The sequence below is a fragment of the Lobosporangium transversale genome (genome assembly GCF_002105155.1).
Source record: "Lobosporangium transversale strain NRRL 3116 chromosome Unknown BCR41scaffold_103, whole genome shotgun sequence".
NCBI lineage: Eukaryota > Fungi > Mortierellomycota > Mortierellomycetes > Mortierellales > Mortierellaceae > Lobosporangium > Lobosporangium transversale.
In genome coordinates, this window is record NW_019029081.1 from 18,304 (window position 1) to 35,870 (window position 17,567).

At 37.6% G+C, this 17,567-nt stretch overlaps 5 protein-coding genes across 5 annotated transcripts; 2 read left to right on the forward strand and 3 right to left on the reverse strand.

Moving 5' to 3' along the window:
• Positions 1 to 2,151: 2,151 nt before the first annotated feature.
• BCR41DRAFT_402636 (hypothetical protein) lies at positions 2,152 to 6,850 on the forward strand (the record flags this gene model as incomplete). The annotated part of the gene is made up of 3 exons (XM_022029328.1): positions 2,152 to 2,305; positions 2,461 to 3,578; positions 3,710 to 6,850. The coding sequence occupies 3 exons, from the start codon at positions 2,152 to 2,154 to the stop codon at positions 6,848 to 6,850; spliced, it is 4,413 nt and encodes a 1,470-aa protein (XP_021875103.1).
• Positions 6,851 to 7,058: 208 nt separating this feature from the next.
• On the reverse strand, positions 7,059 to 8,564 carry BCR41DRAFT_427053 (hypothetical protein; the record flags this gene model as incomplete). Its single annotated transcript, XM_022030826.1, has 6 exons — positions 7,059 to 7,234; positions 7,363 to 7,419; positions 7,556 to 7,709; positions 8,051 to 8,118; positions 8,226 to 8,294; positions 8,433 to 8,564. 6 exons carry the CDS (start codon positions 8,562 to 8,564, stop codon positions 7,070 to 7,072), a joined length of 645 nt encoding a protein of 214 aa, XP_021875104.1. The 3' UTR covers positions 7,059 to 7,069.
• A 955-nt stretch (positions 8,565 to 9,519) lies between these two features.
• BCR41DRAFT_376100 (hypothetical protein) lies at positions 9,520 to 12,549 on the reverse strand (the record flags this gene model as incomplete). Its single annotated transcript, XM_022027018.1, has 9 exons — positions 9,520 to 9,639; positions 9,777 to 10,038; positions 10,677 to 10,788; positions 10,809 to 10,822; positions 11,089 to 11,115; positions 11,710 to 11,792; positions 11,945 to 12,075; positions 12,290 to 12,392; positions 12,532 to 12,549. The coding sequence occupies 9 exons, from the start codon at positions 12,547 to 12,549 to the stop codon at positions 9,520 to 9,522; spliced, it is 870 nt and encodes a 289-aa protein (XP_021875105.1).
• A 726-nt stretch (positions 12,550 to 13,275) lies between these two features.
• On the forward strand, positions 13,276 to 15,886 carry BCR41DRAFT_427054 (hypothetical protein). Its single transcript, XM_022030827.1, has 2 exons — positions 13,276 to 13,869; positions 13,973 to 15,886. The coding sequence occupies exons 1-2, from the start codon at positions 13,310 to 13,312 to the stop codon at positions 15,861 to 15,863; spliced, it is 2,451 nt and encodes an 816-aa protein (XP_021875106.1). The 5' UTR covers positions 13,276 to 13,309; the 3' UTR covers positions 15,864 to 15,886.
• Positions 15,887 to 15,999: 113 nt separating this feature from the next.
• BCR41DRAFT_376102 (Polymerase/histidinol phosphatase-like protein) lies at positions 16,000 to 17,567 on the reverse strand (the record flags this gene model as incomplete). Its single annotated transcript, XM_022027019.1, has 4 exons — positions 16,000 to 16,724; positions 16,863 to 17,023; positions 17,257 to 17,380; positions 17,478 to 17,567. Coding segments are annotated over 4 exons (1,100 nt in total), but the record flags the coding sequence as incomplete, so codon positions are not given.

Genomic DNA, 17,567 nt, shown 5'->3' on the forward strand with positions numbered 1-17,567 from the left:
GCAATAATAACACCAATAAAAGAAGTTTTCAGATGCCTAGAATGAGTTACGCCCCAGATGCTTTTCAATCGTTTCGGCAACATTGTTTTTTTTGTCCACCCATCAATTGTGTTTTTCCATCTTCCTCCATACAGGAAAAAAAAAAAAAAAAAAAAAAAAAAAAAATTGTTTTGAGGAACTAAGTATAGCAATATAAACACTAACATATATGATATTGAGCCATTTTAGCCGCAGATAAGAACTAGAACAGAGTAACAATTATAAAGGGCAAAGGAGTAAGAAAGGTTCGGGCAGAAAAGTTGAGCGGATCAAAAATGTATTGGCTGTAATGAACAGCACAAAGAGTCTTTTAGTGATTTCCAGTCGAACTACATTATATGTCTATAGTATAGACATACCATAAAATATATATACTGCATTCGGCTACCACTATCCAAGAACTACTTGAAAGGATGAGGAAAATGAGTTCATGAGTCCCTGTTGTTGTTGTTTTGCCGAGCCTTGAGCCACATGACCTTTTTGCTTTTCTTTTTATTTATTTAGTTTGTTGTAGCATCCTTTTCTGAGCAAGTCTTCCGCGTCGTCGCAGATCGCGGCCTTTTTTTTTTTTTTTTTTTTTTTTTTTTTGTTGTTGTTGTTTCTGAGAACGAACCATTAGGATTTGGGAAAATATAAAAACGAATATGATAAAAAAAGATTGAATCAATGCTGCGTTAAAGTCTGTAAAACACGTAATGCAGCTTCTACAGTTCATGTGTGTCGCATTTCTCCATAAATATCTTTTTTTCCTAAAGTCAGACGTACACACACGCATACGTATACGCACACAAAAAAGCAAAACAAAAAATAAAAGCAAGAGCTGTTTTTGGTATAGTTATTGATATTGTTATATGTATAAAAGAAGTGCATATCCCAACGCAAGAACTCGGCGGTTGTGAGCAAGGTCTTTTTTTTCCTTTCACTTTTTTTTTTTTTTTTTTTTTTTTCTTTTCTCTTTGCTCATAGTGAATAAGTGACAATATTAATCTGTCCAATATGATAAAATAGATATGCGGGTTACTGCCGAAAATATCATCACTCCGTTTATTTTTCCTCTATTCTGTTTCAACATCCATCTTTGGGCTTGGACTTGAAAAGAACTAAAAAAAAAAAAAAAAAAAAGAATTGCAAGTCGTCATTGGAGTCGGAAAAGACTTTGGCCCGGGGCTGGAGCTTGTTGAAGTTTTTACTATTATTATTATTTGTTTACCGTAATACTAGGCTTACTGCATCATATTTGCAGCTTTGTATAAGCGATGGTCGTGTTCATTCTAATGTTTATGGAATATAACGATACATCAATATGCATAAACAAATGCTCCAAAACAATGAAGGAGACAGGAGCAAGGTCAGGGACAAAGACAGGGACAGGAACAGGGATAGAGGCCCGACCATTGGCAGAGATAGAGTGATACTCGCTCACGACCAGAAAGTACGAAGCAGGAGAAAATACAAGCTTTATCTTGTCTCTGTCTTTGAATCACCGTCTTTTTTTTTTTTTTTTTTTTTTTTAGTATAAAGGATACAAGTGCCACGAAGTATGAGTAGAGTAAAAAAATAAAATAAAAAAAATAAAAAAAATAAAAAAAAGGGTGAGGGAAAGTGAGCTACTCCAGACTATCCCAATCCTTCCAAACCAGGAGACATATAAACATCTGTGGCAAAATGAACAAAAAAGGGGATTGTCGTTCCAGCTACCGCCAAACACAACTACGTATAGATAGCTTTTTGTATTTTAACGGAGAAAATGTCTAAACTATGTGGTCCTCCCCCCTCCTTCTATATATCTTGCCTTATTCTAGGACAAATCGAAACGAGCTACAATGTGCTCCCTTCATGTCGTATCCTGTCATGTCGTAGTATGTATAGATGCAAAATGGTTGCATATTGTAGATGATTAATGTTCTTTCTCTGCTTCTCCTTGTTCTTTTCCTTCACTTTTACTTTAATCTTTATGCAAAAGCCATGTCCTGAATAGATCTCAGCAGCATCGAAGATTACAGAGCTTCACCACAGCCTCACTACATCAGACAGAAATCACCATCGGTCTGTATACCAAATATCGCTTTCCTCTCTTTATAACCCAAAGAAACAGAAATGGGTAGCTTAAACATGTCTGAAACCTCAGGTCTCTCACCAGTTTCCACAGTTTCATTGACTGCTCCCACCTCTACATATACATATTGCACCTTAACCAAAGTATCGACATCAGCTACCGCTACCGCCATCTTTGAGGGTTTAAATAACGTGCAGTTCGAGGATTTTGGTATGTCATTTCAATGAATAGTTATCTTTTTTGAAAGACGAGCTTGGAGTTTAAAAAAAAAAAAAAAAAAAAAAAAAAGCCTTTTCATTTCATTTACATATTCTATTGTTTCATAAATCCAACCAAAACAAAAAATGATGGCCAATCGGCTAAAGCAGCTCAGACACCTATTGCTGAGGAAACCATTGAGACTACAGAGAAAACAGAGCCTCAACTAGCGGCAAACACGAGAGCAGAATGTAAAGATGCTCATCTGGACGTATTGCAGATCATAAAAAGAACAACAAGGGAAGAGCATTCGGTTAGTGAGCTGAATGTGTGTAGCAAGCATCAAGCCAAGAATCAAGGCCAGAATGATGTTTTTAACGGACCAAGCCTTTTTAGATTAGCTGATTATGAGACACAGGCGCCTATCAATGCAGTGACATCGTCAGTTCAACCGGACCTATCATCAGTGCAACCGGACCTATCATCAGTGCAACCGGACCTATCATCAGTGCAAGCCATTGAGGCAACTAAGGACTCTTTGGCTACCAGCATGCAAGTAGCAGTAACAGGACGAACGTTGATGTTTCAGCAGCAACATCTATACTTTACTGAACGCTCTATTCCAAGAGAGAGGCAAGGAGAAGAAAAGGTCAACACTGTTGTATGGAAGCAACCCACACCATTTATGAAAAGACCAGCAGTCGATGACGGTTTAACGAACGATGGCCATTTTGTTAATCATGACTCTGTCGCTCCAGGCATGCAACCCAGAAGTCGACGAAAGTGTCAACCTTCCACAATCACTAGTGAACCTGGTATTTTCAGTGATGGGACTGATATTATTCAAGGAGACAACGTAGTATATCCAGTGTACAATCCAAAGATAGTGAAACTTCTGTCCCGGGAAGACGCAACTGAAACAGTCGTTAGGAGTGCAATCCAGTATCTGATTAAGGACAAAGACATGACACTCTCTTATACTTCAGTCCTCTCCGTGATCGATATCTTGGGCAGAAACGATCGAGATCAGCCTGGCGGGGTTATTCCTCCAACGTTTTCAGCAAAGTTAAAGTCAGAGTCAAACTCAACAATCAACTTATTTTCTCGGCAAAAAAATATGAAAGTTAAGCTCAGCAGACTACTTTCCAAACTGTTGAGGATCATAACCCAACCGGAGATTTCAGAGGAACTAGTTCGTGAAATAGTGCGACAGAATGTGATCTCAGCAGGAGCACTTTACCTTCAGCTCTACAGGACTATTCAAGATGCTGGATATAGTCTTCAGGTATTAAAATTGGACATTCATTGACTAAATTGAGTAAATTGAGCCTTTTTTTTTTTTTTTTTTTTTTTTTTTTTTTCTTTTGCTATAGCTGGTTGACTCATATTATGTACTTTTATTATTTTGTCATAAAGGATCAAGATCACCTCCGGATTTGTCTGTTCCTTGTCGGTCATCACATGACTGAAGACGCGTTACCATGTCTTAACAGTATTGACACTGCAAGATGGACCGGTAAGGTGTATCGCGCTGCTATATTGTGCCACCTTTTCTCAAAACCACGGCAATTACATCAAGCGGAATTTAAACTGAAGGAATATCTGGAGTATGTCGAAACGCCATTATTGTCTAACAGGAACAAATTGAATTTCAGTTTCATGTCACTTCAAAATGATCGAAACCGCAAAAACGTCAATAGAACCATGATCAGGGAATGGTTCGAGCTCCAATTGGACGCGTCAAGGTGGGAGGAGGTGAAAGCACTGTATGAGCGACGACGTGATAGGCTCTTGGAGGCTCCTAACAAAATTGAAAGGTTTGCTGCATACATCTCAACGATCATGGTTCGAAATGATGGTCCCTGTCTGAGGCATCCAAATAACAGTCGGCGTGCCTCGACAGGTTCCTATGTAAGCGCTTCTTCATCCCTATCCACAGGAACTATCACATCATCAAACTCCGCAACTCTTCCAAAAGTAATCAAGCCGAAAGAATCCTCTTTCCTAGGAGCGTGGAAGCCATCCTCTGTTTTCTCAGCATTCACTCTCTCTAGCAGCAATCCAGCAATCTGCAGCTGCTCCCCCCTCAACCCCGACTACAGCATTAATGCAATCCATACAACTGATAGTAGACCGATAGTGAACGCTTCATTGAATCTCGCTCTCCAGTCGAAATCGCCAGCCAAGGTTCGGATTAACAGTCAACTTATAGCACTCTATAATGACATGCTTGAAGAATGTGTCAATCATAAGCAATTTGAGTACGGTTGGCGGCAAGTATATGAGCGCATGGGACCACATCTAGAAAATAAGCGCACATCAAAAATCGCAATGACGTTATGCAAGCGCGCTTTCTTGGGTCATAGTGGCCATAGCCCTGACCAGCCCGGTTCGCCCAATATGTCAACTACGCACACATGTTTTGAAGACGAACTCAACTCGTTTGACCATATCGACGAACAGTATGATGGTGGCGAAGGTGAAGGGGTCGGCAATGGCGAGGAAAACCACGATAGCTGGGGTGACTCTTTAGAAGCTTTCAGACAGAAGTGTAGTGATGGGGTCTGTACAAGGACGAAGCGAGAGGATGCTGAGATCTGGGAGGCCCGCGCATGGGTGATCTACAACAGGGTTATGGCCAATCCTTCCGCTTCTATCATTCAGAACAATAACTCATCTTCCGGATCTCCCCTATTCTCTACTCCCGCTCAGCAACCCTTGGTTTCTACTCAAGGCCTAGACACGGCTAGTGTTGATGGTACTGGAAACAAGCACTGGGTGACACCATCTATTCCATCACAGTACTTAGCCACTGCCATGACGGGCACAACATCATTGGCAATCATTTTGCAAAGTATTTTGACAATCGCCATCAACTCTCCAGAAAGATCATCCCGGTTGCTGAAAGCGATCAAGGTCTACAGCGCCATGAGGGACGATCCCTTGCAGCGATATCAGGTGGAGCTGCGAGATCCATTTGTGATGACTTGTATGATCAAGGTTATTTATGACACAGTCATGACTATAGTGAAGGGGCAACACCAGCAACATCACTGCATGGAAGCAGGGGCCAACATTGGCCAAACTCAACAGCAGTCAGCAATGGCGTTTGGGCCATTGATCGATCTGGCCTTCGAGATCTATGCCGATATGAGAAGCGTTTACTCCATTCGTCCCTTGGCGCAACTAACCTCGCTAACACCACCACTCTTATTAAAAACACCAAATAATCAGAGTCGTACTTGTGGTCAGGGCACTGGCCACAGTGATAAGGCAAACAAATTGACAATTAGCAATACCATGTCATTGTTCTTCCAGCTTTCGAACCGCCCTCCTCCTGCACCATTGTCTGCAGTTGACTTGTCAGCAGGGGGTGCATTGACATCTCTACGGTTTATCAGCCCTCGTTTGGCATCAAGTACTATTGCTGGCTGGCCAGTTGTTGATACAGAAAACGGTGGAGAAACGTGCCAAAGTACGGATACAGATGTTGTTGGAGCTACTCCTTGTATTTTACAAGAGCTTAATCCGTCACTTGTTCCCAATCCATACGCCCGTCGACTCCCCAGCGAACTCTACCTTGCTCTCCTTCATCTCTGTAACCAAGTCCCCATATCAGGTTTACGTCAGTCGATTACGGTTGTGAAGACGATTGTGGCAGATATGATGATGGCCAAATCGGGACAACAACCTGCGAACCTAGATCGCCACCTGGCTGCAGCGCTACAGTTTTATCATGATCAATGGATGTGTCGGCCACAGGAGCTCAAAGGTCGCAGGTCAGCATCGCCTGAAGCATACGGTCGTCATGATAGCACTAACGATAATGAGGAAAGCTTTATGCCAGGAGTGAGTTATCGCGGTAGAGATCGTCGATGTTGCCTGGAGGGTGTGGAAGAAAGTCAAGGATGTAAATATCATGGGTGGATGTATCGTCCAGAGGAGTATGTGCTTGAGCATATGAAAGCATCGAGTTCATCCTCATCATTATTCAGAAGGGAGTCGGTATATGATCTGTCAGACCCTATCAGTATGAACATTAACTTGGCATCCACGTCAGAGCCGGAATTGAGAGCAAGGGGGAGAAGGAGTGGTAGTAATGTGAATACATATAACTCTTTCAATGGGACATCCTTTCAGAGTGATACTGGTGGTCAGAGTGAAGACTCACAAGAAGAAGAGGATGAACAACAATATAAACATCAAGTGGAAGAGGACAAAGAGAGAGAAGATTCATATTACAGTATCTCGAAGAACGATGCTGATCTTGATGAATTAGATCAATATCTTGAAGCAAGGGCAGCATATACTCCTTCATCATCATCATCATCATCATCTGCATCTGCATCCGCGTCCGCAGTGCCTAACTCAAAAGGGAGGACGAACGGTTTTGATGAGACAAGATCTCATTGGACGGAAGATCGCATTGATCACGATACGTGTAATGATCGACTCTACTGGGATCTGTGGAGTCATCAAGATCCAGTGCTGTATCGGATAAAGTTTTCAAGACGTCGGGCACGGGCACTTTGGCGACACATTGCCAATTTGATGTAAAAAAACAAAGAAAGACATGGCATGTTTAATAAATCCAACACAATAGATGTTTTGTTTTTTTTTATTTTTTTTTTATTTTTTATTAATGTTGATACTTTATTTGATATTAATATGCTACTGTTACAAATATTTTGGTTATTGTCCTTTTTCTCGAATTTTTCCTTAATCTGATGTTTTTTTTTTTTTTTTTTTTTTTTTTTTTTTTTTCCTTGCCCTCACTCATGTAGAGTTCATTCTTGACAGAATAAAATAAACGATGAAAAAGATGATAACGATTGCGCTGACCATGAAACACATACTCTTGCCCAACTGTTGGGATGCCATCGTGTTGAGTTTCTTCATGGTACCTGCAAACGTTGTTCCAAAATTATTAAACGAATTTGTCTTTTTTTTTTTTTTTAAATAAAATAAAATAAAAAGAAAAATGTTACCATGTTGTTAAAATAGAGAAATATCGAATTTTCCAATTAGGGTTTTTGGTCACACGAAATAACACGTTATTTATAAGTTACATTTTGATCTAATATCGCATGTTGTCCATGAACCTCATTATGAATATCAACAGTGATCTACAAATGATGAAGTAAAAAAAAAAAAAAAGAAAAGGGCTTAAGCTCAATGTGCACTATACACCATGAAATAAATACATTTATATAAAAAAAAAGAAAAAAAAAAAAGAAAACAGAATACTTTTCAAAAATGTACCTTGTTCAAAGCAGACACCTTTGAGGCAAGTTCTTCCATCCGGAGATCATTTTGTTGCTCAAAAAGTAATGCAGTCTGCTGTTCTCGATTATAACTATTACTATGACTGGAAGGTGATCCAAAGAGCTCAGCTCGTGTTTGATGGTTGTTTTTCCTGTAGGAAGAGAGAAGAGAGATAGAGAGAGATAGAGAGAGAGGAAAGAGAGACAGAGAGGAAGAGGAGAAACAAGTTTAATGAATGAATGAATGAAAAGTAGTGTGCTCTTCATAGCATCAGGTTTTTATTATTGTTGGTAATCAATTAAAAAGACTTGCCACATGGTAGGTTTTGTGTTAATAATGATTATAGGTCTGAATGAGGTTTTTTTATAATGTGATGAGAGTAAGATGAATGTCGAAATGTCTAAAGTGTATGTGTCTGAGTGTGTAACTTGATAAAGATGAATGAGCAGGAAAGAGAGAAACATGGCTTGGCGTTTTTATTTCTTTTAGTACCGAGGGCCGACAACACCATTAAACCGACTCTTCTTCTCCTTCCTTTCAGTGAAGTAAAATCTCGGCTGCTAAAGAAAAAAAAAAAAAAAAAAAAAACGTATTGACCAAGATCTTTTTTATTATTATTATTATTATTATTACTATTACTATTATTGTTCGTCTATTCCTCAGGGACAATGTTCCAAGCGCTACCAGATGCTGGGATCACACGAATGATGGGCCCAAAAGTTTCGTGTTTGCACACCTAATTTAATTTGACAGAGTAACAAAATGTATTTTAGGACCTTTGGAGAAACCTAAGCATTTGATCCATGCAAACAAAGTTAAAACAAAAGACTATTTTTTTTTTTATTTTTTTTTTTATTTTTTTTTTTTAACGAACCATTGCACGCACAATCTCGATCAGCTTTCCAGGGGCGATCATCGACCCAAGAGATAAGTGGTCCGATCCATAGAGGTGTACCCAGAGCAATGAACCATCTTGCTCAGCCCTGCACGCAAATCTATAAGCCATATCTTATTGACATAATCATAAGAAAGAATAAAAATAAAACACACGCATTATATAAACCATGAGGGGGCGTAAAAGCCTGTTTGATTTTTTTTTTTTTTTTTTTTTTTTTTTTTTTTTTCACTGTTTTTGTACTCCTCTCTCTTCCCCTTGCCCTTGCCCTTGCCCTTACACTTCCTCTTTGCTTCTACCAAGCTCACCTTGAATTTCATCCTCGCAAGGAATATCTCCAATGACATGAGTAATTCTGGCACGAAAAGAAATACAGGCGTTGTTTCCGACGCGTCTCAATCGAAGCAATTGGTTGAAAAACTACTTTCCAAAAGTTACAACATTGGTAAATCAGTATGAAAGGGAAAGAAGGGGGGAAAAAAAGTTTCTTTTTGTGAAAAAAAGGAAGAAGCATGGTGGTACATTCATTTATATATATTTCATTTCTTTCATCGTATTTGTTACTAACCGATGGTAGGTCGATCATTGCTGAAAGAAAAGCGTGGTACAGAGAAATTGGTGGTAGTACTGTATAGGTGGTCTGCTTTTCACGATCATAAAGTAAAAGGAAAAAAAAAAAAAAAAAAAAAAAAAAAAAAAAAAGAGAGAGAAGAGGGGAGGTAAAAGAGGTATCTTTCAATATCCTAAATATTGCTTTTTTTTTTTTTTTTTTTTTTTTTTTTTATATATAGTCATTCCTCTCGGTAGCAAATTTACGAAAAGCATTTGGATACGGAAAGCCTTTTTTTGTTATTAATATTGTGCAAATGCTTTTACGGCTTTATTGATTACTCTTGTGGTTACAGACCCGTATGTTACAGAGAAGGGGGAAAAAATAAAAAAAAATAAAAAAAGGCATGTATGCAGTCAACAGTAAGCGCGCAAATGAATCATATGAACCGATGGTTTGGTAGGCAGGTAAGAGGGATAGGTAAAATAAAAGAAAAGAAAAAAAAAAATCTCGTATTCACCAGGTGTCATCACGATCATCAGATGCAACTGCGAGATCGATCGTAGGATCGACTATCCATTTTGACTTGGAATAATCCTCAGCATAAATGCACGCGTATCCATCTCGGTAATCCCACTGTCAGATAAGAAAAAAAAAAAAAAAAAGTTTTTGAATACTTTGTTATTCATTAAAGATATATATATATATATAAAGAAAGAGACAAAGCAGGCTATGTATAAATAGCATAGCATTTATATCTGCATATATTTTACCTTCGCATTCATGATAAGGATCTTGCTTCCAGTAATAAGCTTGGGCATGGATTCTTCAGTCGCTGTTATGATACAGACCCTCTTCTCGATATCAGTACAAACATCCTTAAGGGTGAAAACCATCTGCCATGTTAAGCCTAATTGTGGCAGAAAAGGATCTACGGGGCGAACAACCTCTCCGAAAACATTCAATCCACTAAGCTTTGGTACGTTGTCGATCAGTCGAGTGAAAGGGACGATTTCGATCGGATCAGGCTTCCATCTCGATAGATTTAGATTGGAGATAAGTTGTATCAAATAAGCCGTCATGTATTAAATGCGGTAATGAGGAGAGGAAGAAGTAGAAGATGAGGGAAGAGAAGGAAAGAGGAAGGAAAGATAAGTTTGGACGAAAGGAAGAAAAATCCTGTAAAGAAAGAATAAAGACTAGCGTGGAAGGAAGAAGGAAGAAAAAAAAAAAAAAAAAAAAAAAAGGCTTTATATCTATGCACACACACATATTTATCTTTATATTAAAGGAATAGCCTCGATCCCTACAACCATTCATGTGGATGACAAATTTGGTGGCAATGACAATTTGCTCCGCTGTGGTTTCCACAACGATGATCAACTGAGGATCGTTTGATCTTTTTTATCAGCCACGTGTTCCCTAGGGTTTAAAAAAATTTAACTTCTTAAAGTCCAACGACTCAAAACGTCCCTTGGGCTTTAGCGCCCCCCCCCCCCCCCGCTGCCCATTATTCTTCCCGTCATGTATATTTTAAAGAAGGAGAAAAAAAAAAAAAAAAAAAAAAAAGTGGCAAGTGGCACAGTAGAATGTAGACGTATAGGCTATTGGTGAGCTCAGGGAAGGGGAAGAGCGTCATTGAAATGTTGAGCTTTTGTGCTAAACCAACTTACGCGAGCGGAGCAGTCTTTGAATGCGATAATATCACCGGTTTCCAAACCAGGTAAACAGCAGCACCACTTAATATTACAAGTAACGTTCTTTGAGTAATGCCTGTTTGCATTGCTTTATAGTAAAGTGAATACCTTTTTCCTTTCTACTAAAAAGGGAAAAAAAAAAAAAAAAAAAAAAAAAAAAAAAGCATAGAATAGGATAGAATATATAAATAAATGCATTACTGTGGATGATCATACTATTATTGAGAAGAAGAAAAAAAAAAAGAAAAAAAGAAAAAGAGAAACTGTGGTCTATATTATAAAACAAAAGCACATGTAGATATGAGCCGTTCAACTCTCGTAGGGTGATTTGGAAGCTCGAAACGTAAATCATGGTTCGAAACTCGATGTAACTATGAGACTTCCTTACCTAGAGCGCATCCAGACCACGAAACATCTACATATATATATATATATATATATAAGAGTATTGATCCAAGTAAGTAAAAAAGCAAGATCAGCGCTTATTGTTATTTGGACGACTTCCCCTGCCCTTGTCAACATCCTTACACTCACACACATATTGAGAGAAGAAAAAAGCATAACAGTAACTGGAGTCTTTCTATTGTCCAGCTTTTATTATTGTTATTGTTATTATTTTTATTTTTGTTTAAAAATGGCTTCGAAGTAAAAGACAGAGTTTAAATGCAAAGGAAGATAGACTTGGGGGGGTAAAGGGAGTTTCATGCTTTCATCAATTGGACAAGCAGATGATCAAAGCTTTTATATGCCTTTTTTTTTTTTTCTTTCTTTCTTTTTTTTTTATAAAAGAAAAATAATTATCATCATAGCTTCATGGCAAAAAGAGGATGCCATAGCCAAAGGTGGAAAAAAAGAGCTTTTACTATTACCATTATTATATTTCATTTCATTTATCTTAGTATAGCACTAGGACGAAAATACAACTTGAATCCTATTTAAAAAAAAAAAAAAAAAAAAAAAAAAAAAACCATGTTCCTGAAGCCTTGGATTTTTTCTTTTGTTTGTTTACAATGCATCTTCATCCGAATAAATAGGACATATGCACCAAGCTGATCCTTCATCTGTGTGTGCAGCGATCACAGTGGGCTGGATCTTTTTTTTTTTTTTTTTTTTTTTTTTTTTTTATTCAAAAGAAAAGAGGATAATATCAGTCGTTTAATACCATGTGCTCAAAAAAAGAAAAAAAAAAAAAAAAAAAAAAAGCCAGCAAAAATAAATCGCAACATCTGATTTTATGTTCTTACTGATGCGTTCATGATAGTGATCTTGAATTGGGATTTGAGTGATGGTAAAAGGTTTACATCCTTGGCACGAAGTACGATGCACTTGTCAACATCCGTCTCCGGATCACGCATCAAGAATCGCATTTCAAAGACTTTTTTTTGTTGTTGCCGTTGTTGTTGTTATAGTTGTGTATATTTATTTTTTTTTTTTTAAAAAAAAAAAAAAAAAAAAAAAAAAAAAAAAAAAAAATTTAAAAAAGGGGGGTTAATATCCAGAGACTTGGTGGCATTATAATTATTAAAATCATTATTATTATTACTATATTTTTCGAAAAAGATAAAATAACAATAACTCTTTAGTATTACTTTGACCGCAATCGTCATAAATTGGCGAAGCATCTTCTAGGACGATACCCCTGACGTGGACGTTTTCTTGTGGAAGCATCACATTAGTCAAAGGAGTGAAAAACTATATAGTTTTTTAAAAATTAATAACAACAATAATAACAATAGTAATAGTAATTAGTAGTTTTCGACTCAACGGATCGCATAGTGAAAAGCAGTTAATCAGAAGAACATCGCTTGCACTCGCATTCTACCGCTATTACAGTTGAAGTGGTCCCCATTGTAAAAAGAAAATGGAAAAAAAAAAAAGAGGATTGTAGTGCGAAAGCAGCGTGAGTTATAATATACAAGAAGTTGAAGTATAGAAACAAACAAACAAACAGACAAAAAAAAAAAAAAAAAAAAAAAAGGTACGACGAAGGATAGAAGAAGATAATGAAACAAGGAAAGAAAAAAGAAAAGTAAATAAAAAAAAAAAAAAAAAAAAAAAAAAAAGGATCGAACATATTGTTCGATAGTTCATGCTTTTTATATCCTTCCTTTGTTTGTGTGTGTGTGTGTGTATGTATGTATGTTAATGGCTTTTTATTAAAATTGATGCCTTTGTTCTATATATGAATTTATGTGTTCTACTGCTTTTTTTTTTTTTTTTTTTTTTCTTTTCTTTTCTTTTACTTTTACTTTTACTTTTCCCCCTTCAGTTACAAGTATTCCTTGTTATGACTTCTTGAGAATCTTCTTCTTTGTTATTTCTCTTTCTTTTCTTTTCTTTTCTTTTCTTTTCTTTATTTTTTCCTATCAACTCATTAATATGTTATTTTGGGTTTAAAGTTTTCTTTTTTTTTTTTTTTTTTTTTGTGACATTTATCGTTAGACGCGTCTAATTGTTTACGCGTTTTGGTGGCGTACAACTCCTGCATAAAAGAAATGAAACACCGACAAGTTAGGGAAGGGGTGAACAAACAATAAACAACAACAACAACAACAACAACAACAAAAACCAACCCCCCTACACCCCGCTTTTATTCTGAATTGATCATCATGACTGATCTCCTTAATCGTTCCAATTCATTCAAAGGGACTTCTCAACCACATGACGATGACCATATTATTCATCAAGCTTCCAAATTCATTCAACTACTTGAATCTATTCATTACCCCTACGAGATCTCGGAACAGCAAGTGATTGACACATTCAAAAAGTGTTATAAACGCGAAGACAACAATAACATCCATGACAGCGTTTACAAAAAATCTTCTTTTTCTTCTTCCCTCTTCTCCTCCTCTATCCCTTCTATCTCTTCTACTTCTTCTTCTTCTATTCCTTCTACCTCTTCTACCTCCTCTACTTCCAACCCAACTGCAAAATTCTTGGATTGGCTTATCGAAAATGTTTCTGCAGAGACAAACTGGCCTGGATATCAAGCACAGCAACCAAAGTCTCGTGCTTTGTCACTTACGGTTGATGATCATAAGCATGAGTTTGGTCTAAATAATAATAATGACAGCCCCGATATTGACAATGACAATGACAGTGGCAATGATTTGGCAGATCATGATCCAGTTCTCGAGTCTTTGGATTATGAACATTCACAATTGCAGTATGTCTTTTTTTTTTTCCTCCTCTGATGTAAACCTTTTTTTTTTTTTTTTTTTTTTTTCCCTTTTCGCCAACTAATAGATTAAATATTTTTTAATTTCTAGATACACATTAGCATCTCTAGAAAGAGAACTTTCAGACTTGAAGGCACTTGAAGCCCATGCTACGGATACAAATCGCCTATTAGATATGGACATTCATGATGTATCTATCCAGTTTGATGCAACCGCAGCCAAGCTACAAGATACTGTTCGTTCTGTCGTGTCACAGTACGGTACTGTAAATAATGACCAAACTAAGACTACCCACATAGAGCAGGACCAGAGTCAGAGTCAGGGTCAGGGTCAGAGTCAAAGCCAGAGTCAGAATCAAGGTCAGGACAAAAAAGACGAAACATACCGCTCTGAAGGACTAACAAAAGATGCTTTTGATGTGAACAAACGTTCGTTTATATATCAGTGCCAGGATGAACTACTTCAATTACACCAAATGGACATGACGTTCCTTGACAAAATCAATACACTTCTTCATAACTACACCTCTAATTTCAGTATCAGCAACAGCACTGGCAGTAACAGCGCTGAAAGCAATATCAGCAGCAGCAACGATGTGGCCACCACCAATGCCACTAAAGATACATCCTATTTAGCCTGGCTTTTCAAACGCAATCCTGCACATGATCAGGAGGTAGTCCGTCTCTGTTCAACTTATCGTGCCACCAAGATGAGTCATATCCGAGCGATGGCTCAGCTCAAAGCACTTGAGGAAGAGCTACGATATATGAAGGAGCTAGAGTCTACACATTTACTGTCTAATGAAAACGGAAGAGAGGATAATATCAGCCCTCATTACAACCCATCGTCTTCTTCATCATCATCAACAGCAACAACATCATCTCATCACCATAATCTTAATCCTCATGAAAATGGTACAGATCAAGAAATTAATCATATCACAGACATCTATACCAGTGGTCGCCACGGTCCTCAATCACACACGATTGCCAGTTCCAGAAACCAAGAGATTCAACGGACACGACAACATGAGATCGAGTTGATTTCAGTTCAGCGTGAGACGACTCGATTAAAGGCAGAAATGGAACAACTTTTATCAGATCCCTCTTCGTCCTCAACCGCGTTCTCATCTTCAACATCATCATCATCCTCATCCTCATTGCCTTTTAGAATCTCTAGGACAAGCAGTAGCGGACGTAATTCTTTAGCATCAAGTCGTGGAGGAACAAAGCGCAATAGTATGGGGAGCAATAGTAACAGTACCGCAGCTCGTTATGATCATGAAAACGAGTCAGAGTCTGTGGACGGAGTGCTTGTCGATATTTGTGAACGCATTGCTCGGACAGACATTGAGCTTGAATACCTTTCGGCCGCTCATCGAGATTATCTTCAAGAACAGGAGCGGGCTCTCAAAGATCTTGACAAAATTGTTGATGGTTTATTGGAGTATTATTCTCTAGGGGTTATGGTGGACCTATCCTTGACAGTGGAGAACAAGACGGTTCAGACAATCAAAGATACTCTCAAGGCTGCTGTCAAGGAGCTTCAAGAACAACGAGAGCAGTCCCGAGAGCTACATCAATTGGTTGCTCATCAGACTTCTTCAAAAGAGGCACTATCACCGTTACTACAAAGTCCAAATATAACCACAGATAGTGAAAAGAACAAGAACAAGAACAACAACAATAACGATAAGTTGTCAGATTTGCTCAAAAAGAATGTTGAATTGACAGAACTTTTACAGAAAGAGAGGCAGACGATGCAAGATCATATCCATCAGATGATGAATACCAAGGATCTTTTGGACATTGAGCTCTTGCAACGACATTCCAGCACCAAGGAAATTCATTCTATTCCACAGTCCATTCATCTTCTCAAGGATGATCTGGTCAAGCGAGCACAACAGTTGCAACAGGACTATAAAACCTTGAATGATCAATTGCAGCAGATGACACAAAGGCAGCCATATACTTCTTTATGAATGAATATGAATTTATTACAGCTACGTCTTTTATATTCTTTTTTTTTTTTTTTTTTTTTTTTTTTTTTAATATAATTTGTTATAAATAATTCTACATGAAAATAAAAAATAAAAAAAGAAAGAAAGTTCAACCTCATCATGCTCGGAATACTGCTGCCTCATCCATACGGCTGCTTGTTCTATTTGCTTGACCCTCAGAGTCGCTGCCACTACAACTAGTAGTGCTCTCCTCAGTATTATTCATATTATGACTAGTATGGCTGTTTTTATGAAGCTGTTTCCTCTTTCTTCTCATATACCTGCGTCTTCGTTGGAAGGGTCCCCAAATACATCCGACCACGACCAACCGACCTGCCTCGAACAACAAGAAGCCGATCACGACCCAAGCGATAAAATAGGCAATGAGGTCATACCGAAAAAACACATAGCTCTCATGACAGAACCCACCTTCGGGTGAGAATGAATACATCCCTGTCTTATCCCCCCAGAACATTCTAAAGTAATTGCCCAAAAGGGTCGGAGGGGCAGACCAGAAATAATCTGGGTTCTCAACAGGATAGGACATGTACAGGGTTCCTGCCGGATCAAATAAAAAAGAGGTCCTACGAGCCCTTAATTGATCCATGATATTGGCTGCTGTTCGATTCCCGTTGGTATTGAGGATGGTCCAACTGTAGGCGGTCGAATCTGGATAATGAACATCTGTGCCCGTGATCAAGAGTAGATTGTGATCTTGAATGAATTTGAGTGAGATTGTATCCAATGTTGCCCCATTCACAATCTCGAACCCATCAATGCCCATCTCCACCAGAGCTTCTCGACTCGGATGTCTTTGCATCCTTGGCAAATTGTAACCGTATTCTAAGGAAATGATATATATATATATAAACCATTATTAAAATCAGTGAAAAAGGAGATTGGAAAAAAAAAAAAAAAAAAAAAAAATCAAACGAACTTCAAGGAGTAAGATACTTTTGATTGTTTGTTTTGATTGTTTACCTGTGGCATTGCTCCATGGGATATGGTTGATGATGGCCAATCCTCCAAGTTGATGAGTCCTATCGATCGTTGCCTTGATTTGTTCATCCGTTGGCCACTTTGTCATTGCAATATCAATAGTCTCATTAATCCCAATCAGGTTCATATGGAATCGACAGCATCTATCAGTTATAACAAGTAAATATAAATAAATAAGAATTAATAAAAATAAAAATAAAAAATAATAGAACATCAGTATGCTAATCTGTTCAATTATTCTATTTTAGGCCAAGAAAACAAGAAAACAAGAAAAAGAAGAAGAAGAACTAAATATAACGAAAAGAAATGAAATATAAAAAAAAAATATATATATATATATAAAAAAAAAAAAAAAGGAAAAAAGAGAGAGACGTACGATAATTCCATGGCTGGGATTACAGTGATCTTGTCTGCATATTTTTCGAGCGCAATTTCCTGAGCTGCTAATCCTCCTTCGATCGTATTATGATCGCTTACAATCACAGCATTATATCCATTCGCTATATATATCAGGTAAAGTCAATAAATGTTTACAAAATACAATATTCATCTTTTTTTTTTTTTTTTTTTTTTTTTTTTCTTTCCTTTTCGACTTACCAATATGCCATTTCAACAATGTCTCCGGGTCCATCCTTCCATCCGAATACCATGAATGAGAATGTCCGTCCAACAAGACATCGTATTGAT

Bases quoted from the DNA above. Each gene is read 5' to 3' on its own strand.
- BCR41DRAFT_427054 (XM_022030827.1), top strand. From the start codon at position 13,310: ATGACTGATCTCCTTAATCGTTCCAATTCATTCAAAGGGACTTCTCAA. The intron at 13,870-13,972 runs GTATGTCTTTTT...TTTAATTTCTAG, and splicing joins TATGAACATTCACAATTGCA to ATACACATTAGCATCTCTAG.